The sequence below is a fragment of the Chlorocebus sabaeus genome, chromosome 7, assembly GCF_047675955.1.
Source record: "Chlorocebus sabaeus isolate Y175 chromosome 7, mChlSab1.0.hap1, whole genome shotgun sequence".
Lineage (NCBI taxonomy): Eukaryota > Metazoa > Chordata > Mammalia > Primates > Cercopithecidae > Chlorocebus > Chlorocebus sabaeus.
The window spans coordinates 36,217,239-36,241,063 of record NC_132910.1 but is presented as its reverse complement, the minus strand read 5'-3'; the positions used below and the strand labels follow the sequence as shown (position 1 = coordinate 36,241,063).

Below are 23,825 nucleotides of genomic sequence, written 5' to 3'. Positions count from 1 at the left end.
TTTCTAATTTATTTTTTTGTTTTATTTTATTTTATTTTTTTGAGACAGTCTTGCCCTGTCACGCAGGCTGGAGTGCAGTACAGTGGTGTGATCTCGACTCACTGCAATCTCTGCCTCCCAGGTTCAAGTGATTCTCCTACCTCAGCCTCCCGAGTAGCTGGGACTACAGGCGCGTGCAACCACACCCAGCTAATTTTTGTATTTTTAGTAGAGACGAGGTTTCACCATGTTAGCCAGGCTATATATTCTCCCTAACTTAAAGTTTTAACTAATTACTAGATTTTTGTTCTTAAACTTAGAAGATAGTTTTTGCTTTTTTCATCTTGTTACTATATCAATATAAAATATCAAAAATATGATTTGGCAGTGGCCATTTGTTTAATAAAACAACAAAATATGTGAAAAAATTACATGTATATACATGTCAAGTATTTTTCAACATGTTTCTGTATTATCCTTTGTTTACTACCTAGAGGCAGTGCTTTCCCAGTGCATATGACTCTTATATTGACTTTTAGAATGTATTACATTTATCTCATGGTATTTTACAGATATGTTAAAATTTAATGTTTCATTAAATAACAGTTAACAATTAAAAAATTTTTAAGCAATTGTCAGGAATAATGCATATTTATTTAATTGTCTATTCTTACAGAGAAAGAGTGTTTATCTACATGTGTTCAGAATATGCAGCAATCAGATGACCTGTCTCCCCTAGAAATTGTTGAAATGTTTGCTGGGCTTTCTTGTTTCCTCAAAGATTCCAGTGATGTTTCCCAAACACTTCTGGATGATTTTCGGATATGGCAAGGATATAATTTTCTTTGTGATCTCTTGCTTAGGTAAGACTGCACAATTTAAGAATATATTTTAAATGTCTACTCAGTCTTTTTTATCAAAGAAAACAATGTGATTTGGTGTTATAGGAAAAGCAGGTTAATGAAACACTTATTTAATGTATACCTGGCTTTACTCCCTACTTTTCCTGGTGTGATCACAGCTCACTGTAGCTTCGTATTCCTGGGCTCAAATGGTCCTCCCACGTCATCCTTCCAGGTAGCTAGGACTACAGGCATGTACCACCACACCCCAGCTAATTTTTAAACATTTTTTATAGAGACAGGATCTTGCTATGTTGCCCAGGCTGATCTCAAACTCTTGGCCTCAAGCGATCCTTCGGCCTCCCAAAGTTCTGAGATTACAGTCATGAGCCACCACACCTGGCCTACTCCCTTCTTTTTATTCCTGTTCTGCCAACAGAGTGGAAACGTGAATTTAGAGTTAAATTGCCAAATGCAGGCCACAAATATGGTGAAGTCAGAGGTTAGATATGAAGCATAAATCTGCTCTTTAGTAGCTGAAGGAGAAGAATTTAGATGAATTATTATCTTCTTAAAGTATAAACTCTTCTTAATTATATTTTTGGTTCTTTATTTTATAGTACTTCTAGTCTTTTTATTAATGTACTTAATAACAAGAATAATTATGTAGATGAAACCTTACGATTGTGTATATGAAACAAATTAATAATTTCAAAATGTGTTACCCCCTTTTCCATTGCAAATGATTCATGCACATACTTAGAAAGTGGCTGGTTACAGATTTTCTTAAGAAGAAGATACTCATCATTTTTCAGCAGCTATTCCTGGGCCATTAATTATTTTTAAATCATTTGATCTATTATAAGACACCACTGTTTTGTAAACTTACTTGTCTCTCTCCTTCCCTTCGTTCTTCCTTTCCTCCCTCCCTCCCTCCCTCTAGGGTCTCATTATGTTCCGAGGCTGGAGTGCGGTGGGATAATCATAGCTCACTATAATTTTGAACACAAGAGATCCTCCTATCTCAGTTTCCTAAGTAGCTACACCCAGCTATATTTTGTTTTATTTATTTTATTTTTTTTTGTAGAGCCTATGTTGCCCAGGCTGCTGCCAAACTCCTAGCCTCAAGCAGTCCTCCTGCCTTAGCCTCCCAAAGCACCAGGATTATAGGTGTGAGCCACCATGCCTGGCCAGAACTTCTTATTTGTAACATCAATTTAACCTAGTTGCTGCTAGTTGATATTAGATAACCCCTAAGAATATCATTTTGTATATATATGCAAATTTATAAATACATATGGAAGTTGATTAAATAACCACTTCACATTGCTAGAGGGGTATTAATTGATTCATCCTTTGAAAGTGTAGGTTGACAAGATATTAAGAGCCTTAAAAATGTTGGTAATCTGATACAATAATTTCATTTGTTTATTGATCCTAAAGATATAATCCAAAATGTAGACAAGATTTTATTTATTAGTGCTTTTGTATTCTGCTGGCTGTTGGACCTCTCCCTCCCCAAATGTGTGGTTGGCTCTGTATGGCCCCTGAAAGCTTACCTGTGAAAGCTTACACTAACGTGTGGAAGTACACATATAGCACTTGTAAAGGAAAAAAATAGGGTACAACGTTCTGTATATAGTGTGAGAATAAATACTGTAAAAACTAAACTTTTCGTATTAAAAAGATAAACTTAAGAAATATGTAAGAATGTTAATTGTGTTTGTGAGGCTAATCATACTTTTTCTTCTTTCCTACTTTTTGGCATTCTCCAAGTTTATTTTAATGAGAATAATTACTTCTTTTAAGGGGAAATACCCAATAAATCTATTTTTATTTAAAAAAAAAAGATATTTGTTGCAACCCATTTTGTGTTCTCAGTAAAGCCATTGTTAGAAGATAATTCCCTAATGACCCCAGTGTTCTTTTGGTACTTCTCAGAGTACTTTCATATATTTATTTACTGCATATAAAATTGAAAAATACTTTGTGTTAAATCTGAGAACACAACCAAAGAGAAAAAAATACTTTCTAAATCATACCTTTCTAGATTGGAGCAAGCAAAAGAGGCAGAATCCAAAGATGCCTTGAAAGATCTGGTTAATCTGATAACTTCCCTAACAACATATGGTGTCAATGAACTAAAACCAGCTGGTATTACCACAGGGGCACCGTTTTTATTGCCTGGATTTGCAGTACCTCAGCCTGCAGGCAAAGGTGAGTCTTGTTTTTTCCCTTCTGTGCTACTGAGAAAAATAGAGAAAGAATTAATTTCTCTTATTTTGGTATATTACTTTTTGTTTATGTTATATATATAAAAGTAATATGTTGTTTCCCTTAAAGCTTGTTTTTTTTTTATGGTTTAAGTCTGTTTAAGTATTTCTTAAGTAATAATCTTTAATCTAGCAGATCAAATACCTGAAAATAATATTGTAAAAATATCATAAAATCAAACAAGGAGATTTATATTACAGTATTTCTTTTTTAACATTCAAACAATTTAATCAAAACATGCTTCTTTTGAATGCTGGCACTTCATGCATTTCTACTTTACGTGAATAGAACTCAATTTTCAGTCTAATCTCTGTACCTATTAAGATATACAATCATCCCTCAGTATCTGGGGGGGATTGGTTCCAGGACCCCTCACAGATACCAAAATCCATAGACACTCAAGTCCCTGATATAAAATGGTATAGTATTTGCATATAACCTACATGTGTCTTCCCATATACTTTAAATAAATAATCTCTAGATTACTTACAATACCAAATACAATGTAAATGCTATGTTCTTATTTTACTGTATTGTTTAGGAAATAATGACAAGGAAAAAGGTCTGTACATGTTCAGTACCGATGCATCCACACACCTTTTTTTTCTTTAATATTTTTCATCTGTGATTGATTGAATCCACACATGCAGAACCCATGGATACAGGGGCTGACTATGGACAGCATGAAGTATAACTGCTTATATTTTATTTAAAACTAAGCAAAATCTAAGTACAGAGGTTACATTATTTCATTCAGGTCAGAGGATAAATTTTTATAGTCTAGATTTCCAAACATTTGGATCTTAATAATATTTAATTACATAATTATGCTAGCTAGTTTTATTATGTATTTTATTTTTCAAAAAATACACAGTAATCATTTCAAAGTAACCTGAGCCTGGAGGCCTCTAATAGTTTTTAGTCACATGGCTGTCACTTACTGAGTATTCAGTAGGATCTTGATATTTCCATATAAAATTTAGCCAGCCAAAAAATACCAACATGTCTGGTTATTTAAATTTATAATACATATCTATATATGTTATGACATAGAAATCAACAGTCTTTAAATAAATGAAAAGAGATAGCATCATCAAACAGTGTGATATGATGTACCCTCAGTACATAAGTTGTTTAGAACCTTTTAAATGAGTCTCTGCAATAAGTAGGGAGAAATCTATGTTTCCCTAAGTGATTTAAGGTTTCATTTTATTTACTATTAAGAAAAAAATAGTGTGGCAATTCACTCCTGTAATCCCAGCCACACAGGAGGATCTTTTGAGCCCGGGAGTTCAAAGCTGCAGTGAGCGATCATCACACCACTGCACTCCAGCCTGGGTGACAGAGCAAGACCCTCTTTCTCTTAAAAGCAAAAGACCTCTTCAAGGAGAACTACAAACCACTGCTCAGCGAAATAAAAGAGGACACAAACAAATAGAAGAACATTCCAAGCTCATGGCTAGGAAGAATCAATATAGTGAAAATGGCCATACTGCCCAAGGTAATTTCTAGATTCAATGCCATCCCCATCAAGCTACCAAAGAGTTTCTTCACAGAATTGGAAAAAACTGCTTTTAAGTTCATATAGAGCCAAAAAGAGCCCGCATTGCCAAGACAATCCTAAGCCAAAAGAACAAAGCTGGAGGCATCACGCTACCTGACTTCAAACTGTACTACAAGGCTACAGTAACCAAAACAGCATGGTACTGGTGCCAAAACAGAGATATAGACCAATGGAACAGAACAGAGCCCTCAGAAATAATACCACACATCTACAACCATCTGATCTTTGACAAACTTAACAAAAACAAGAAATGGGGAAAGGATTCCCTATTTAATAAATGGTGCCTGGAAAACTGGCTAGCCATGTGTAGAAAGCTGAAACTGGATCCCTTCCTTACAAACCTTACACAGAAATTAATTCAAGGTAGATTAGAGACTTAAATGTTAGACCTAAAACCATAAAAACCCTAGAAGAAAACCTAGGCAATACCATTCAGGACATAGGCATGGGCAAGGACTTCATGACTAAAACACCAAAAGCAATGGCAACAAAAGCCAAAATTGACAAATGGGATCTAATTAAACTAAAGAGCTTCTGCACAACAAAAGAAACTACCATCAGAGTGAACAGGCAACCTACAGAATGGGAAAAAATGTTTGCAATCTATTCATCTGACAAAGGGCTAATATCCAAAATCTACAAAGAACTCAACCAAACTTACAAGAAAAAAACAACCCCATCAAAAAGTGGGTGAAGGATATGAACAGACGCTTCTCAAAAGAAGACATTTATGTAGCCAACAGACAACATGAAAAAATGCTCATCATCACTGGCCATCAGAGACATGCAAATCAAAACCACAATGAGATACCATTTCACACCAGTTAGAATGAAAATCAATAAAAAGTCGGGAAACAACAGGTGCTGGAGAGGATGTGGAGAAATAGGAACACTTTTACACTGTTGGTGGGACTGTAAACTAGTTCAACCATTGTGGAAGACAATGTAGTGATTCCTCAAGGATCTAGAACTAGAAATACCATTTGGCCCAGCCATCCCATTACTGGGTGTGTACCCAGAGGATTATAAATCATACTGCAATGAAGACACATGCACACATATGTTTATTGATCAGCACTATTCACAATAGCAAAGATTTGGAACCAACCCAAATGTCCATCAATGTTAGACTGGATTAAGAAAATATGTACACCATGGAATACTATGCAGCCATAAAAAAGGATGAGTTCATGTCCTTTGTAGGGACATGGATGAAGCTGGAAACCATCGTTCTGAGCAAAGTATCACAAGGACAGAAAACCAAACACTGCATGTTCTCACTCATAGGTGGGAATTGAACAGTGAGAACACTTGGACACAGGAAGGGGAACATCACACACCAGGGCCTGTCGTGGGGTGGGGGTAGGAGGAAAGGATAGCATTAGGAGATATACCTAATGCAAATGACAAATTAATGGGTGCAGCACACCAACATGGCACATGTATACATATGTAACAAACCTGCACATTGTGCACATGTACCCTAGAACTTAAAATATAAAAAATAAATAAATAAAGTAAAAGAAAAAAATAGGGGCTTCTCAGAAAACTTCTAATTTATAGATTCCAGCTTAACCATTCTGCAGTTAACTCTTTCTATGAATTAACATAAAAATATCACAGCAATGTAATTCCTATTTTATGCTTTATTGTTGTTTCATTTGGTTTATCAATGTGATGTTGATATTGGCATAATAGCTAATTACAACAGTATAATTTTGTAATGAAACAAAATTAATCTTTTACATATATCATTGCCTGGTTTTGTCTCATTCATAACAGGGATAATAGTCATATAACCTAGCACCTCCCAGGGTTATTGAGAGAATCCAGTGACATAATGTCTATGAAAGTAAGGCTCTCTAGAAAGGGTGATGCCCTAAGAGTCAGAATTTATGTAATCATAAGTGACCTAACTTTTCTAAACATCAGTTTCTTCTTCAGAAAAACTGGCATAATCTTCTATAGAGTGAATGGGTCAAGCTACATCATTTTGAGTTTCCTGTATAACTCAAAATTTTCTGTTTCCCATGGTCTACTTTCAGCGTTATTGCAAGAATCAAAGGAAATAGCTGTATTCCATTATGGAAAGAATGTGGAATAGGTTGTCTTTTATATTTTCTAGCAGTATTGAGGTATAATTTGTGTACATTAAATCTATTCATTTGAGAGTTGAATTTGATGAGTTTTGACAAGTGGATATGGTTGTGTAATCACCACTGTAATCATGATGTGGAATATTTTCACCCTTCTAGAAAGTTTCCTTGTTCTCCTTGGAGTCAGCCCTCCCCACCTTAACCCTTGCCCTGGCAACCACTAGTCTGTTTTAGTTTTGCCCCTTCTAGAACTTAATACACTGTAATCATACAGTATATAGTTTTTGTGTATCTGGATTCTTTAGATAAACTTTAAGTGATTCTATCTAATCACTCAACTCTTAATTGGGGAGAATGTGTTCCAACGTCCCCAGTAATACTTGAAACCACAGATAATACCAAACCATATATATTCTGTTTTTCTTCCACATACATACATATGATAAAGTTGAATTTATAAATTTGTCACAGTAAGAGATTAACAATAATAATAAAACATGAAAATTATAGTAATATACAATAATAAAAGTTATGTAAATGTGTGCTGTCTCTTAAGAGCATGAGTGCTCTCTGTCTCTTAAAATATCTATTGTATGTAATATTTTCAGACTGTGATTAACCATGGGTAACTGAAACCACAGAAAATAAAACCATGAAAATGGGGGGAATATTGTAATACTTTGGAGAATCACCTATATTATTGCGTGTGTCAGAAGTTTGCTCCTTTTTAATGCTGGGTATTACTTCATTGTTTGGATAGCCCACAATTTATGTATCTCTTCACCAGTTGATGGACATTTATTTGACTATCAGGAATAAAGCAACAGTGGACATTTATATAAAACAAATCTTTCTGTGGACATACGTTTTCATTTCTTTTAGCTAAATACAGAGCAGTGAAAGTGCTAGACCATATGGTGAATGTATGTTTAACTTTATGAGAAACTGCCAGAGTATTTTCTAAAGTGGCTGTCTCATTTTTGCATTCACATCAGTAATGTCAGTTCCAGTTACTTGACGTTGTCAGTAACACTTGGTATTGTTAGTCCTTTTAATTTTAGACTTTTACTAAGTATGTAATAATGTCTAATTGTTATTTTAATTTTCATTTTTCTAATTGACTAATGAAGTTTTACATTTTTATGTGCTTTGTCACCATCTGTTTCTCTACCTTGGTTCAGATCTCTGTGCCCATTGTTTGATAGGGTTGTTTTATTGGAGTTATAAGAGTTCTTTAGATATTCTGTATAAGTTCTTTACCCCTTAATATGTATTTTGGAAGTGTGTTCTCTTCGTCTTGACTTGCTGGGGTTTTTTTAATGCATCTTTTGAGAAATGGAAGTTTTAAATTTTGATGAAGTCCAGTTTTTCGTTTCAAGAATATTTTGTGATTATTTTTCTCCTATAGAAGAAATCTTTACTCAGATTCACGAAGATCTCTAATATTTTCTTCTATTTTTTTTTCTTTATCCAGTGTTTCATATTTTAACTCTTAAATTAAGGTCTATAGTACATTTTAAGTTGTTATTATAGAGGGTAGAAAGTACTGGTTTCTTTTTTTAATATGGATATCTGAATGTTCCAAGACTTTTGTTGAAAATATCATATATGACTACTTTTTTTTTTTTTTTTTTTTTTTTGAGACGGAGTCTCGCTCTGTCGCCCGGGCTAGAGTGCAGTGGCCGGATCTCAGCTCACTGCAAGCTCCGCCTCCCGGGTTTACGCCATTCTCCTGCCTCAGCCTCCCGAATAGCTGGGACTACAGGCGCCCGCCACCTCGCCCGGCTAGTTTTTTGTATTTTTTTAGTAGAGACGGGGTTTCACCGTGTTAGCCAGGATGGACTCGATCTCCCGACCTCGTGATCCGCCCGCCTCGGCCTCCCAGAGTGCTGGGATTACAGGCTTGAGCCACCGCGCCCGGCCCTGAGACACTTTCTGAATTTTGTTTGATTGATCCATGTGTGTATCCTTAAGCTAATACCACAGTCTTGATTGCTGTAGCTTTATAATAAGCCTAAAATCAGGACACGTAAGTTGTCCAGTTTTGTTCTTCTCAGAATCATTGGCTATTCTAAGTCTTGGCTATACTAAGTCTTTTGATTTGCCATACAAATTAATAATCCTGTGAACTATTTTTTTTTTGAAAAGCTGCTGAGATGTCAGTTATTCTTTTCCAGACATCTTTACTTTTTATATTCTGTAGGTAACCGAAAAACAAACTTAGATAGACTAATAGACACAGGAAACAACGATAAACTTTTGGTATTTGCTGTATATGTTATAAACAATAAATCAGAAAATTGAAATCATATATAGGCTGGAGATTTTTTAAATTCCCTGTGTTTTTAAGAAATGTCCAAGTCAGGATTTCTGAGCGTTCTTTTTTGTTTGTTTGTTTGTTTTACAGACAGGATTGCTTTCTGTCACTCAGGCTGAGGTGCAGTAGTGTGATCATAGCTCACTGCAACCTCAAACTCCTGGGCTCAAGCAGTCCTCCTGCCTCAGCCTCCCGAGTAGCTAGAACTACAGGCACATGCCACCATCCCCAGCTAATTTTCTTTTTTTAATCTCCTATAGAAATGGAGGTGGTCTTGCTATGTTAGCCAGACTAGTCTAGAACTCCTGGCCTCAGGCAATCTTCCCAAAGTGCTGGGACTACTGGCATGAGCTACTGCCCCCAGCCCTGAGCGTTCTTTCTACTCCATTTAAGAATTTTGGTAGTTCTCTGGTTTATTCTCTTTCTAAAATCCAGCTTATTCTGTAAGGCACTATGTTAATTTTTTGGTCATACTTGGAAATGACACATACTCCTAATAGCTATTGTTCTGGGGACTACTTTTAGAAGCAAGCTGCTTATTTTCATGTACTTCAAGTATAACTTTCTGCCTTAATTTCTTTATAATTATTGTCACTAAATTGCCTCACCAGAGCCATGTATAAAGATTTTTTTTTTTCCATTCGTTATGTTTGAATAGCTGGCCATAAACTGCTTTAACAAATGTCTATATGAGTAAATTGTACTTTTAGCTAGAAAACAAAACAAACTTCCAGCTTAAAATTTATAAAAATCATAGTGTTCTAATTATAAAGAAAAACTGGAATTTGGAAAATTTTTCCCCTCCTATTTTCCTGCTTCTTTATTGATGTTCTCAGGCCTGTAACTTCTTAAACCTCAAAGTCTTTTTAAACTGAGAGACAGCTGTCCTTATAGTCAAAATCAATCTCATAGATAATAAAATACTACACTACCACACATTTCCAAACTCTGAAGCATGGATGTTTATAATATGCTTTTATTCCCTCTAAAACAGTCCAACTTTTCAATATACACTATTAATGAATTGAAATATTCATCATACTGCATTAAAATTTTAATCAGTGTTATTTTTAATTAAATGATTTGAACTTGATGAAGAAAAATAAGACCTTTTGTGAAAACAGGATTATGTTCTCAGTAAATAATTGATAAATGTTATAATTCATGATGTGTTTAAACAGACTAGTTTGCCATCATTAAAATATCACATAGTACCTACTTTTACGTTTTTCTTCTCTGTTTTAGGTCACAGTGTGAGAAACATCCAGGCCTTTGCAGTTCTTCAGAATGCATTTTTAAAAGCAAAGACCAGCTTCCTTGCCCAAATCATCCTTGATGCTATCACAAATATCTACATGGCTGACAATGCCAATTACTTCATCCTAGAGTCACAGCACACGTTGTCACAGTTTGCAGAGAAGATTTCTAAACTCCCAGAAGTACAAAACAAATACTTTGAGATGCTGGAGTTTGTTGTTTTTAGCTTAAATTATATTCCTTGTAAAGAACTTATTAGTGTCAGTATCCTCTTAAAATCTAGCTCTTCTTATCACTGTAGCATTATTGCAATGAAAACACTTCTTAAGTTTACAAGACATGACTACATATTTAAAGATGTGTTCAGGGAGGTTGGCCTTTTGGAGGTCATGGTAAACCTTTTGCATAAATATGCTGCCCTGTTGAAGGATCCAACTCAGGCACAAAATGAGCAAGGTAAAATACTGTCTGTAATTTTATTTTCGTTTGAAAAGGGGTTCAAAGCAGAGAGTTTTTTGTTCATGTTCCCATTCTTTGGTTATTGAATTCAATGACTTCCTAATGTGTATTATTGTGACATTAGTGAACTATATTTTCCAAAATTTACAGGTTCGTTCAACCTCTGTTAGGGAATTGGGGAGGAGGAAGCTAGAATTATGTCAGTGTATTGGAGAGAGTTTAAAGGAAGGTAAAAACGGAGGAAAAACTTGTGTGATCCACATGACTAGTATCTACTGCCTTCTGCTTCTAAGAGCGAGTTTTAAAAGCTTCTGAAAATAATCAGATTTATTAATTACAACTAATAAATATAGTTAAATGTATAGTTACTTCAACGTGTTTTTATTGTATAGAGAAAATAAGTATATTTAATGATGTTATATACACAATGTATTATCATTGGGTACCTCTCTGATAAATCTGATAAAAGTACAATAGTATCTGGTAGTTAATAAGTATTAAATGTGAATTAATACAGGTTGAATAGGTAGCTTTATTCATGACCTTTTCTCTCTTTGGTGAATCAAAATCTAGCATTCTCCTATTGACATCCTTTATTAGGAAAACCCTCTGTGAAGATGATATATTTAACCTTTGTATTTTCATTTTTAATATTCATTAGATAACTGCCACTTGCAAGCATACTGAAATAAAATCTGTTAATGTTGATTTTGAGCCTACTGTTGCAAATGTTGGACACATGCATCATTTTAAAGATTATATTACATGTGTCATATTAGGGGTAAAAGTGAATACTGAAGAAATAAAGAAATTATTACAATAAAACTGAATCAAGAAAAAATAAGCTTATCACTTTTGTAATTTGGACCTTTGAATCTTTTTTTAGGGGACTCAAGAAATAATAGTTCAGTTGAAGACCAAAAACACCTGGCTTTATTGGTTATGGAGACCTTGACAGTGCTTCTTCAAGGATCAAACACAAATGCAGGTAATTTAAAAAGCTATAAGCAAATACTTTGGGAGATTACCACTGGTTACGTCTTCTGTGGTGATTCTTCCTTCTGAAATCTTCCTGTCACTTAAGAGAAGAAAACTATTGATTCAGTTTGGTTCCCGTCATGTTCCTAAAAATTCAGTACTTTACTTTTGACCATTAGGAGTACCTTGATGACAAAACATATGACATTGTTACTATTTCAAAATGATGTTTAAATTGCTTTTTATAGTGTCTTCTGTTTAAAGTATTCTTCTAATTTTTTACTGGTACACTCTTATTCAAGTAAGTTGCTATTTAATTTTTTTCTAAAATATTTTCTTTACACAGTGATTTAAAAAATATTTTTAGTGGCTGGGCGTGGTGGCTCAAGCCTGTAATCCCAGCACTTTGGGAGGCCGAGATGGGCGGATCACGAGGTCAGGAGATCGAGACCATCCTGGCTAACACGGTGAAACCCCGTCTCTACTAAAAAATACAAAAAACTAGCTGGGCAAGGTGGCGGGTGCCTGTGGTCCCAGCTACTCGGGAGGCTGAGGCAGGAGAATGGCGTGAACCCGGGAGGCGGAGCTTGCAGTGAGCTGAGATGCACTCCAGCCTGGGCGACAGAGTGAGACTCTCTCTCAAAAAAAAAAAAAAAATTTTTAGTACAAGTTAGAGTATTATAATGTTACGACCTTCAGAAAATACTGAAAAATGATTCTCTAATAAAACGTAACCTCTCCAAGGTTAATTAACTTTACTAAATATTTTGTTTAATTTTGGTCTCAATTTCTCTTTTATCCTTTTCTACCTGCCAGTAACAGATAGGCCAACTATATTTATAAAATATCACTCTTGCACGTTAAAAAAGATTACTTGAGATTTTAATTAACATCAAACAACTCTCAGGTAATAAGGTCAGTGCAACTTCAAAGGAATAATGAGGGGAAAATGAGTTCAGATTAGTAGGCTGGGCGCAAATCATAGGGAGCTTTTTAGGCCATGGTAAGGAGCTTGAATTGTATTTTAAGTGTTATGGAAAGCCAGGGATGAATGAACCCCATGCACTTGCATGACTGCCTGAATGCAGAGAAATTCAGCATTCATCATGCTTAAAATATATTGTGTATCCCAGGTACCATGCTAGCTAGGTGTTAGAATAACACCTAGATGCCAAGGTAAGATCGTTCTTGCTCCCCGGGAATTAGAATCTAGTGAAGAAAATGTAGACACATAATTATAAAAGTAATTAGTTTAATATAACTTTGGCAAATGCCAAGACTTGAATGAATTTAACAGGTAATTGAAACAATGAGTATGATGACTTTAAATTGATACTGTAGTAACATTTTGTCTATGGCATAATGCATAATCTTATTTCCACTAACTAGGTTTAGTTAACTGAGGTACTCAGAAACATAATAAAGATACACTAACAGGAATTTGCTTTGCAAATTAACTTTCCTTGAGTAGACCTAGAAGTTGCACAGGAAGAGATTGGACAATTGGAGAGCTTACTCTGTGTGACTAACAGTCACTTAGTACATCTCCCAAAGTGCCAAACACTTTCATACAATTCTTTTCAGTTTTTCTCTTCCTAATAGGAAAGAGATTACTAGCTCTGTGATGTTAGGCACAAAACAGTGCTTTACTCACAGTTTAAGTATTAAATAATATTAGCCATTATGATTATCTAGTGGGTCCTTACTGACAACCGGGAGGTAACTAAATAGGCCTTCAGGTAATGAAAGGCTGTCACAAATTCCATGTGCTGAATCTCGAGCACATGGCTTAGACTGACTTCATGATCATACAATTTTTATGAAGTTAGCAAATAGAAAGCCACTAAGCAGAGAGGGCAGTGGCTGCTATAGCAGAATACACTGTTTCAGTGAACATTTATTGAAACACAGGAGAAAATCCAATAGTCATGAAAGACCAAATATAAACAATAATAGTAAGACTGTTTGTTATAAACCATAATAGAGATATAAACAAGATGTCCTAAAAATGTAAGGGATAGAAGAATTACTTAGAGGAAATACTAATTAGTCATTTCAATCACTGGGCCCATTTTTTTAATACTGGAGGATGATATTAATATTTGATGTGAGAACAGTATCACTTGTGAGCAGGATCACAGGCTTACAGAGCTGGGCTGTGTAGGCATACATCCTTTTCTGTTGCTTACTAGCTGTATGACTTTGACTGCCTTACTTCTATATGGTAGGGGATGAGTATTAAGTAAGTCAATCTGTGTAAAGGCTTTGGAGCAATAACAATGACACATGCTTTCTGTTACAGAATTTGTCACTTTTTGTTCTTATGCTCTACCTATGCAACAAAACATGTTGGTCCCTTGTAATTTTTCCCATGGTGGAATAATTTATTCCATTCCTTTCTTGCTACTATTTTGGAAGCCATGTTCATTTAAATCTCCTTTATTTAGGCTGTTGTTCCTCTGAAAGCCTTTTACATAAGTTGATTACAATATAGAGTCTCCTGGGGTTTACCTAAGAGACTTCTGAATATTCTAGATTTTGAGAGCTTGGGCATGGTGAACATATCACGGCATTAATCTTGCATTAAGAAAATGTAGAGAAAATTTGCGTATACCTTTGCTGACAACCCGCTGTGCAAATTTGTATTGTAATTTAAAAGGTGAAATCATTGGGTAGGTTTTATTTACATTATTTTGTGTTACTTTACGAAAAATAATTGAACGTTAATTTATCTGACTTGTCTCAGAATATTTTAAAGTAGCCATTATTGGACTTTTTCTCCTTCCTTCAAGGAATTTTTCGAGAATTTGGAGGTGCAAGATGTGCACATAATATAGTAAAGTACCCTCAATGCCGGCAGCATGCCCTGATGACTATCCAGCAGCTGGTGCTCTCTCCAAATGGGGACGATGACATGGGCACTCTCCTGGGGCTAATGCATTCAGCCCCACCAACGGAATTGCAGTTGAAGACTGATATTTTAAGGGTAAGTTTGATAAATGTGTTTCCCCTCTTTTACTACTAAAATCTGTGGTTATTTTAAAATGATGTATATTTAAGTTAGAGGCAGGGAAATTTAAAAAATCCAAATTACCTAAAAAACCTCACAACTTTGTGCACATTAGGAATTTGGAAAAACTCCAGTCATTTATGTCTTTCAGTATATATTTAACTTACTGCTGATAAACCTTTGCAGTAATTATCTTGACTTATTGGAACTCTTAAATTAAATATTAGTGAAGTATAGGATCTTAATACTAAATATATATATTTTCTGTTCAATTGAATTAACTCACAGTGTTACGCATCTGTGAAATGAAATGCTAGATTTGACATTATATACACATGCATGCATATATGTATGTATGTAAGTAATGGATATCCTAGTAGATATCAAACAATATACCAGAAGTTTTACATATGCTTTTATCATTTACTCCTTAACAATATTGTAAAGTAAGTAGCCCCCTGTTTTGCAGATGAGAAAACTTAAGTTTAAATAAATATATAACGTATGTTGTTTACATAAGTGACTTTTAGTTAGTAGAACTGACCCCCAGATTTCAATACCCATTTTATTTCCACAGCACCATTGTTTTATACAGACTTATACACTCACATTCTCTCATATTACTGAAATCATTGATACTGTAAGAAATGATATGTAAGAAATTTTTAGAATCAAAATATAATCAAATGTTTCACTTTCATTTAGAAGTGAATTTAGTAATGCAAGTAAGGTGTAATGGAAAAGTAAAGACTATTAAATATTAAATGATATATTTTAAAAAATTCCAAGTTCCAGATATAATAGTAGCTAACATTTATTGACTGTGTTCTATTAGTACTATTGTATGCATTTATGTGCATCTACTTATTTAATCCTTATGATAAAAATAAATACTATTAGTGTCCCTGCTTTACATATTACAAACTGAAACACAGACTGGTTAAAAAATTTTCCCAAGTTGTCTATGCCTAGTAGGTAGAGGAGCCTTGATCTGAACCCATGTAGTCTCTTTATAAAGCTGTGCTTTTAACTTATGTGCTGTGAATAATAGTTGTTTTAATAAAAAGAGACATAGCCTTCTCTTTTTGTGACTAAAACCCTGCTCTTGTATTTAAATAATATCTGAGTAAAGTGAGAGAAGTCCATTAAAATTTATGTTCTTTAATTTATTGATTGACGCAAGGTTTCTAAATACAATATTCCATTATAAGGATTCAGGCCTCCTTGGTGAAATGCTTGATTCCAGGACTAGGGCAGAGAAAGAAACAAAATAAGCCTAAAACATTTCAGTTAGCCTTTAAAAAGTAAAGAAGAGATCAAAGAAAATAAGCAATTAAGTAAGTACAATCAAACAAATAAATGAGAGAAAAGGAAAAGCTCTTATAGTCAAAAGTCAAAGAAAATCACCATTTATGAACTATCATCGTAATAATTGGTTCAGGTAAAATTCATCACTGGCTACTAAAGACAGTAGATGAAAGTTTTAGAAATGAAAGGATTTTTGCGTAGTCTTAAATTGTGTCCTCAAAAGATATTTCTTAATTTCGAGTGCTAAAATATTAGCTTTACGGTGGACCCTATTTTAACTAAATGATCAGCATTAACTTTGCCAGTGATGGACAAATGAACAGCATACACCTCCTGATATGAAGCACATAGAAAAATTCAGCTCATTTTTGTAGTTTTTCCTCCCAAAAGTATATAATATGAATCTGGTTATTAGAAAACATCAGATAAATCCTAATAGGAGAACATTCTATGAAATAACTGGCCTAAACTCTTAAAAAAAAATGAAATGAAAAATGACTTAGGAACTGTTCCAAAAAGTAAAGAGGTTGAAGTGACTACTGAATGTAGTACATGAACTTGAATTTTCCTTTGTTATGGAGAATATTATTGGAATTTGGAAAAAACACAAGGTCTGTAGGTAAAATAATTGCATTATTTCAATGTTAATTTTCTGATTTTGAGCATTGTACTGTGAGTAGTAAGAGAATTCTATTTTTTGAAAAACACACTGAAGCTTTTAGGGGAAAAGGGAAGTGCAGAGAGAGAAATTAAGTAATATGGTAATTTTTCAAGAATCCGAATGAAGGATATCTGTGAATTCTTTCAACTGATTATGCAGTTTTTCTTTAAGTCTAAAATGACATTAAAATAATAACAGACAAACCAGTGTGTTTAACCTTGCTTGCTTCCAAGGCCCTTGTGACCCGATCTCCCTCTCCTCTGACGACTTCTACTAGTACTCTCACCTGTGGATGAGGAAAACATTATTTTTCCTCTACCTGCTGAGTTCTTAGCTAGGACAGACTGGTGTTACAAAAGACAAATTAACAAGAGAAAAATAAGCAGAAGTTTATTAACATGTGTACCTCATATGTGCATAGGAGACAACCAGGGAAAGATGACTAATTCTCAAAGAGGTGGCTTAGAACTCCATTTTATATGGTAGTCCCCCCATATCTTCAGGGAAATACGTTCCAAGACCCCCAGAAATGTCTGAAACTGCAGATAGTATGGAACCCTATATATACTATGTTTATACCTGTGATAATGTCTAATTTATAAATTAGGCACAGTAACAGATTAACAACAATAACCAATAATAAGATAGAATAATTATAACAATATGCCAGTGTCCCTACTCTTGTGCTTTGGTGCCACTATTAAGTACAATAAGGGTTACTTGAACACAAGCACTGGGAAACCTCCACAGTTGCTCTGATAACCGAGACTATACTCAGTGACTAACGGGCAGGTGGCTTATACAGCATATGTACACTGGACACGGGGATGAGTCACAGTGGTGTGGGGCAGTGTGAGATTTCATCGTGTTACTCTGAACGATACACAATTTAAGACTTTTGAATTGTTGTTTTCATTCAATATTTTCAGGCCAAGTTTGAGCACAGGTAACTAAAATGAAGGAAAGCAAAACTGCAGAGAAGGGGGACCACTGCGTAGCATTCTCCACAAAGAACAGTACATTTTTAGAGAAATGATGACATAAAGAGAAAGGACTCTAGGGATATCTAATTGTGGGAAGGCAAATAAATGGTAGATAAAGAATAGTTTGTAGTTTGTTTTGTGCATTTATTTGTTGTCTCCAGGCTGAGAAGGGTCTGACTTCATCAAATAGGGAATGGCAGAGAGTTTTCTTATATCTACTTCTTCTCAGTTGCCTTCAACTGAAAATAATCCTTATGCCAAAGTGGCATATTTTGGGGTGGCATATACTAGTTTCCTACATGCCCATTTCAGCCACAGACATTACAGGAGTTATTACTTCTATTTTCTTTTACTTTTATTCAATTAAATGCTTCATTGGTAATGAAAAAATAGCATTTCTTTCTTTATGCTGTTATATATTTCATCATGTTTTGATGGTGTATAATGACAATTTTGAATATGCATCTTAAAAGCAAGATTAATCTCACCACAATTTTTCTCTTAGACAAAAAGGATATCCACATGAATGTCAATATTTGAAGAACATTTTGTATTTAAAGGAATTGTTAGGAGAATATAGATGGTGTCAAAAGATGCTAAGGTTGCCAACTTTTTTTAACATACCATTTTCTCCTCTTTTGGTACCTTATTAATTGGATTTTTTAAATATTGGTAAGCCAACAAGAAGTAGTTGACTGACCCGTAATTTTGAGGCAGTACTCTGGTTAATTAATGTTAGTAACTGATTCTCAGGCTGGAAGAGGGCAGGAGAGGGTCGTGATATTTTGCATTTACTGATTTCCAGGGTATAAATACTAGCATTGTGGCCTATTCAATCAACTAATGTGCCACTGAATGTAGACTGGAAAGAGATGCACAGTAGTACACCATTATATAGCATTTCCTCATGCAGATATGCAAAAGCATAGATAATAGTAAAACTCAGAAAATAATTAGAAACTGATGAGTTTTGAGTATTACTTTTTTCTTTAAAATATTTAGTTGTAAATTTATTACTTAATTTTAAATTATGATTGTATGTTTAACAACTGACTTACAAAATTCCTGAAAATACGTTACTTGAACTCTTGAGAGCCGGTATGAGCTAGCTCTGGCATTCTGCTTTGAAGGGATAAAGTAGTGTTGTGTGCCAGTAGGGAAAATTTGGGTTCTCAGTTTCAATTTCCATTTTTATTTCATTCAGAATTGCCTTTTAGTTCCTCCATTCAACTGACATATACCACAAACCTATGTAATTTAATTTGTAATTATTTACACACAAACCTGACATTCTATGACATGTCACGGAAATTCTCCTGATGCACAAATTTGAATTGTATGAATTGTATTTATGCAAATATAAATAATATATAGCTGATTTTGTCTTATTAACCAAGCAGCCTCCAGATCTCATTGCAACTTTAGTGTTTGCTACTCATCATCATTTATTGATGTAAGTGGGAAGTTACATTATTCATGGTATTTGAAATTTTTCAAATACTGAGGTTGTGCTGGGATAATGTCAGAGCGCCAACAGATACCAATTTTGAGGAAGTAGGAGGTGGGCCTGTCCAGAAGTACATAATATAAATTATTGGACTAAAGATTCATAAGCAGCAGTTTTTCTAACCTCAGTCATAATTCTAACCAGTGATAGCATTTTGTACATGTTACTTTAACTTTGAACTCACCCCTCCTCATCTATAAAATAATACTTGTCATATTTTTCTCCCATTATGTTTTTGAAAATTGATGACAGTGATAGGCTTATATGCCAGGCACTTCTCTAAGTGTTTTTACATGTATTTCCTTTGAGGCTAGTTATTGTTGTTTCCATTTTACATAAGAGGAAACTGTGACACAGAAAGGTTAAGTAACTGGGATGGTTAAATGCTTTTTAATGTTGGAATCGGAATATGACCCCAAGCATTCTGAGTTCAGCCATCTTCAGGCTATGTTATAAGGAGTGTGTGTGTGTGCACCCACGCATACGTGTGTGTGTATTGGTTAAAAAGTCTTTTGTTAATATGAGATATTTTAAGTATTAATACAGTTTATTAAATTTGACAATATAGGGAAACTATATTGTTACCAGATACTAAAATGGAAATTTATTGATTAAAGACTGTTGGAAGGAGTACATTGTTTCTATATTTTATTTACATATATATTGCATATTTTCTGTCTTTTAAAATATTAAGGCATATATATGAACAATGAAATCTTCATAACTTCTGAAGCAGTGTATGTCAAAAGGTGACTAATATATTAATACAGGTTGAGCATCCCTCATCCAAAAACCTGAAATTCAAAATGCTACAATCTTTTTGAGTACTGACAAGTGGAAAATTCCACACCTGACCTCATGTGATGATAAGTTACATGAACAAAATTATTTAAAATACTGTATAAAATTACCTTCAGGCTATGTGTATAAGGTATATATGAAACATACATGAATTTTATGTTTAGATTTGGGTCCCATCCCCAAGATAACTTACTGTATATGTGCAAATATTCCAAAATCTGAAACTTTTCTGTTCCCAAACACTTTAAATAATGGATACTCAACCTGTATGTAGCCTTTTCATTCTTCAGATACCATTAGAAATGTGTGAGATCTTTTAATAAAATGACTTTTTTCAAATGCAATGATTGGACAGATTAGAAATTATATCTTAAGTAATAGTAGATACCCATTGTGCTACAATTAATGAAACAGAGGGCAAAGGAGTCCACTGTATCCATAAAAAAGATTTCAGATTGCTGTTTGGGGCATAATGTCATGATTAAGTGCAGGAGTAGGGTAATTAGACTACCTAGGTTTAAATTCTACCTTTATTATTATATAAGTTGTATAGTCTTTGGAGAGTTATTTTACCACATTGGGCCTCAATTCCTTATCTATAAAGTGGAAATAATAATAGTACTTTACACACAGGATTGTTGAAAGGATTAAATAAGATAGTGCATAAAAGTACCTAGAATGCCTAGTACATAGCAAGTGCCTGATAAAATATTAGGTGATTTTGTAATGTGTTTTTTAAAATCATAAGCTGGCCAGGGCGGTGGCTCATGGCTGTAATCCCAGCACTTTGGGAGGCAGAGGTGGGTGGATCACTTGAGGCCAGGAGTTTGAGACTAGCGTGGCCAATATGGTGAAATCCCATCTCTACTAAAAATATAAAAAATTAACTGGGCATGGTGGTGCGTGCCTGTAATCCCAGCTACTCAGCAGGCTAAGGCAGGAGAATTGCTTGAACCCAGGAGGTGGAGGTTGCAGTGAGTCAAGATGGCACCCCAGGACTCCAAGTTGGGTGATGGAGCATGACTCTGTTTTTGTTTTTGTTTAAAAAAAAATATATCGTAAGCTAAGTTAAAATTATGACAGTTCAGAAAGTAAATGTTTGATTTACTTATGTACTTCAGGTTTTCTTTCTTAAAGCTTACAGCTGTTTTGGGAAAGATCATACTTTCAACCCTCAGGCTTCAGTTCATTTTGGAAAAGAGAATGTTTAATAAGTCTTCTGAAGTGAATCTTCTTTCTAAAGAATGAATGTGGTCACTTTATAGGAGACAAAAGACCTCAGATCTTGGCTGCCCTGACCATCTCTCTGATCCCTTCTAGAATTAATCAGTTTCTATACACACAGTCATAAGTTTTCATGATCGTGTAAAACTAGACTAGAAGATGTATTTTACTTACTTTGTAAAGTCACTGAATTCATTGATGTCATAATCAATTAAAGACTCTGGAAAAGCTTTTCAACCAATATTTGGATATAGCTTTATTCTATCAAAGAAATATGTGATATTGTTTCCTAAAATTACCTTCAGCATTTAATGTGACATTTTTTAATTAGCAAAATATTTGATATGCTTTATAGGACCGTTTATTGGGTAAATTATACAAGCATGTCAGATTCACAGAATGTACAACCTCCATATACATGCTAGTGGTTTGTTTTTTTAATTACGTATATTTTCATTTGTTTTTTTCTTTTGTCTCCTGTAGGCCCTCCTGTCGGTCCTTCGAGAAAGCCATCGTTCAAGAACAGTTTTTAGGAAAGTTGGAGGATTTGTGTACATTACATCCTTGCTCGTTGCTATGGAAAGATCTTTGAGCTGTCCACCCAAGAATGGCTGGGAGAAAGTGAACCAGAATCAAGTATTTGAACTTCTTCACACTGTGTTCTGCACGTTGACTGCAGCAATGCGCTATGAGCCAGCCAACTCTCATTTCTTCAAAACAGAGATTCAGTATGAGAAGTTGGCAGATGCTGTTCGATTTCTTGGCTGCTTCTCAGACCTAAGAAAAATAAGCGCCATGAATGTCTTCCCCTCAAATACACAGCCATTTCAAAGACTTTTAGAGGAAGATGTAGTCTCAATAGAATCAGTGTCACCCACGTTACGGCACTGCAGTAAACTTTTTATTTATCTTTACAAAGTAGCCACAGATTCTTTTGACAGGTATGGCTCTGCTCTGTCCTCTGAATTAAAGGGTGTATACTAAGCATGACCTCAACGTTAAGACTTGAATTATGAGTTAATCCCAAAGAATATGAAAGTAAATGAATCTTTTCTCCTGTTTGTTTGAGGTGTATCCCTTTATTTTTGAATATTACTCTTGCTCTGGTATTGTTTTTTTAGCATGGAAGCCTGTGTGCTATTTGTAAATTCAGGTTCAATTAGTTCTCATTGCAGTTACTGGAACAGTTTCTGTGAAGTTTCCTTTAATGATTGTGTTTACTATTGTCTTTTTTCTTTTTAGCCTTAAAAGGTGCATCTGGACTTAATGATATGTGTTATCAACAGAACATCATTATGATTATTCTTATTTCCAGACACATACTCCATCATTCTCCACATTTCGTACTCCTCAAAAAATGATATAGTTCCCAAAGAGAAATGTCAGTGTCTTGAACCCAAAGAGAGATGTCAGTGTCTTGAACCATCAAGTTCAAGAGGCCATCAGACTCAGTATTTACTCATTCCTTTATGAAATAAGTACTTAACAAAACCTGCTGCATGCCAAGTCACTGTGCTAGGCATTGAGGATTCAGCTCTGTACAGGGCTGTCTTAGTCCTTGTTATCTTTTAGCTAAAATATAGACACATAAATAAACAATTACCTATATGTGTGTGTGACAAATGTGTGACAAATTCTACGATGGGGAAATATAGGGTTCTCGCAGATTGTAGGAGAGCCACTTCATCTAGATCACTTATTTTCAGTGCTTCAACTGTGTTTTCAATGAAGATGTCACTTTGAAAATAATACTTCTAATTTATGCCCCAAGCGTTATTGCTTTTTAACAGTTACCATAGTTTTACTACATAAAATAAATGAACTGCCCTCATAAATAGACCATGTAACTCCACTAGACAGAGCTTATAATAGGTTTTGTGTCCTTTACTGTGGAATATCTGCTTTGAAGTATCAACTGAGATATTTCTTCCTTCTTAACAAGATTTCTTAGTCCTCAGTATTTACATTTAAAAATCTAAACAACTATGACAAAAATTATAAAAAAATTTTTTCTTTAAACTTCTGCTTTTCCCTATCTCGAAATAAAATGCACATATATGGTTAACTTATAGGAAACACAAGACAGTGTAGTGTTCTAGGAATGAGCTATATAAATTTGTGTATTCAGATTCAACCTCTTTTCCCTTGATTTCTTCTTATCCTAGTTAGAATATGTCATTTTTAGTCACTGTCAAAAATAGGGCTTAGAGCACCCTGTTTAACAGATGTGTTAAATGTTAACATGAATGGAATAAGCATCTGCCGTGAGCATGCTTTTCTGTTTCATTCAGTGCATGTGTTGTAGTCTTGTTCCTTGTTCCTGCTGAATATGGAGGATGTTCCTTATTAAACTTTTACTGGCATTTCTTGTGAAACTAACCAACAGCCAACCTGGTGTTCTCTTCTTCTAACCTCTCTAAACCACCCTGTCTGTTTTGTGTCTGTAGTCGTGCAGAACAGATCCCTCCTTGCCTGACAAGTGAGTCTTCTCTCCCCTCTCCTTGGGGTACACCAGCTTTGTCCAGGAAAAGGTACTGATCATATAAGAGAAGTCAGTCTCTATTT

At 34.6% G+C, this 23,825-nt stretch overlaps 1 protein-coding gene across 11 annotated transcripts in view; it reads left to right on the top strand.

Annotated features, from left to right (window-relative positions):
- WDFY3 (WD repeat and FYVE domain containing 3) overlaps window positions 1-23,825 on the top strand; it is a 308,566-nt gene that overhangs the window by 147,145 nt on the left and 137,596 nt on the right. For 10 of the 11 annotated variants that reach the window (XM_073017468.1, XM_007999124.3, XM_007999126.3 and 7 more), the window contains 7 exons: window positions 656-842; window positions 2,872-3,038; window positions 10,318-10,785; window positions 11,675-11,776; window positions 14,559-14,752; window positions 21,744-22,201; window positions 23,708-23,791. In XM_073017468.1, the coding sequence (XP_072873569.1) occupies window positions 656-842; window positions 2,872-3,038; window positions 10,318-10,785; window positions 11,675-11,776; window positions 14,559-14,752; window positions 21,744-22,201; window positions 23,708-23,791 (1,660 nt within the window). The remainder of the gene's footprint in view (window positions 1-655; window positions 843-2,871; window positions 3,039-10,317; window positions 10,786-11,674; window positions 11,777-14,558; window positions 14,753-21,743; window positions 22,202-23,707; window positions 23,792-23,825) is intronic. The other variant, XM_073017469.1, reaches the window with a different exon arrangement.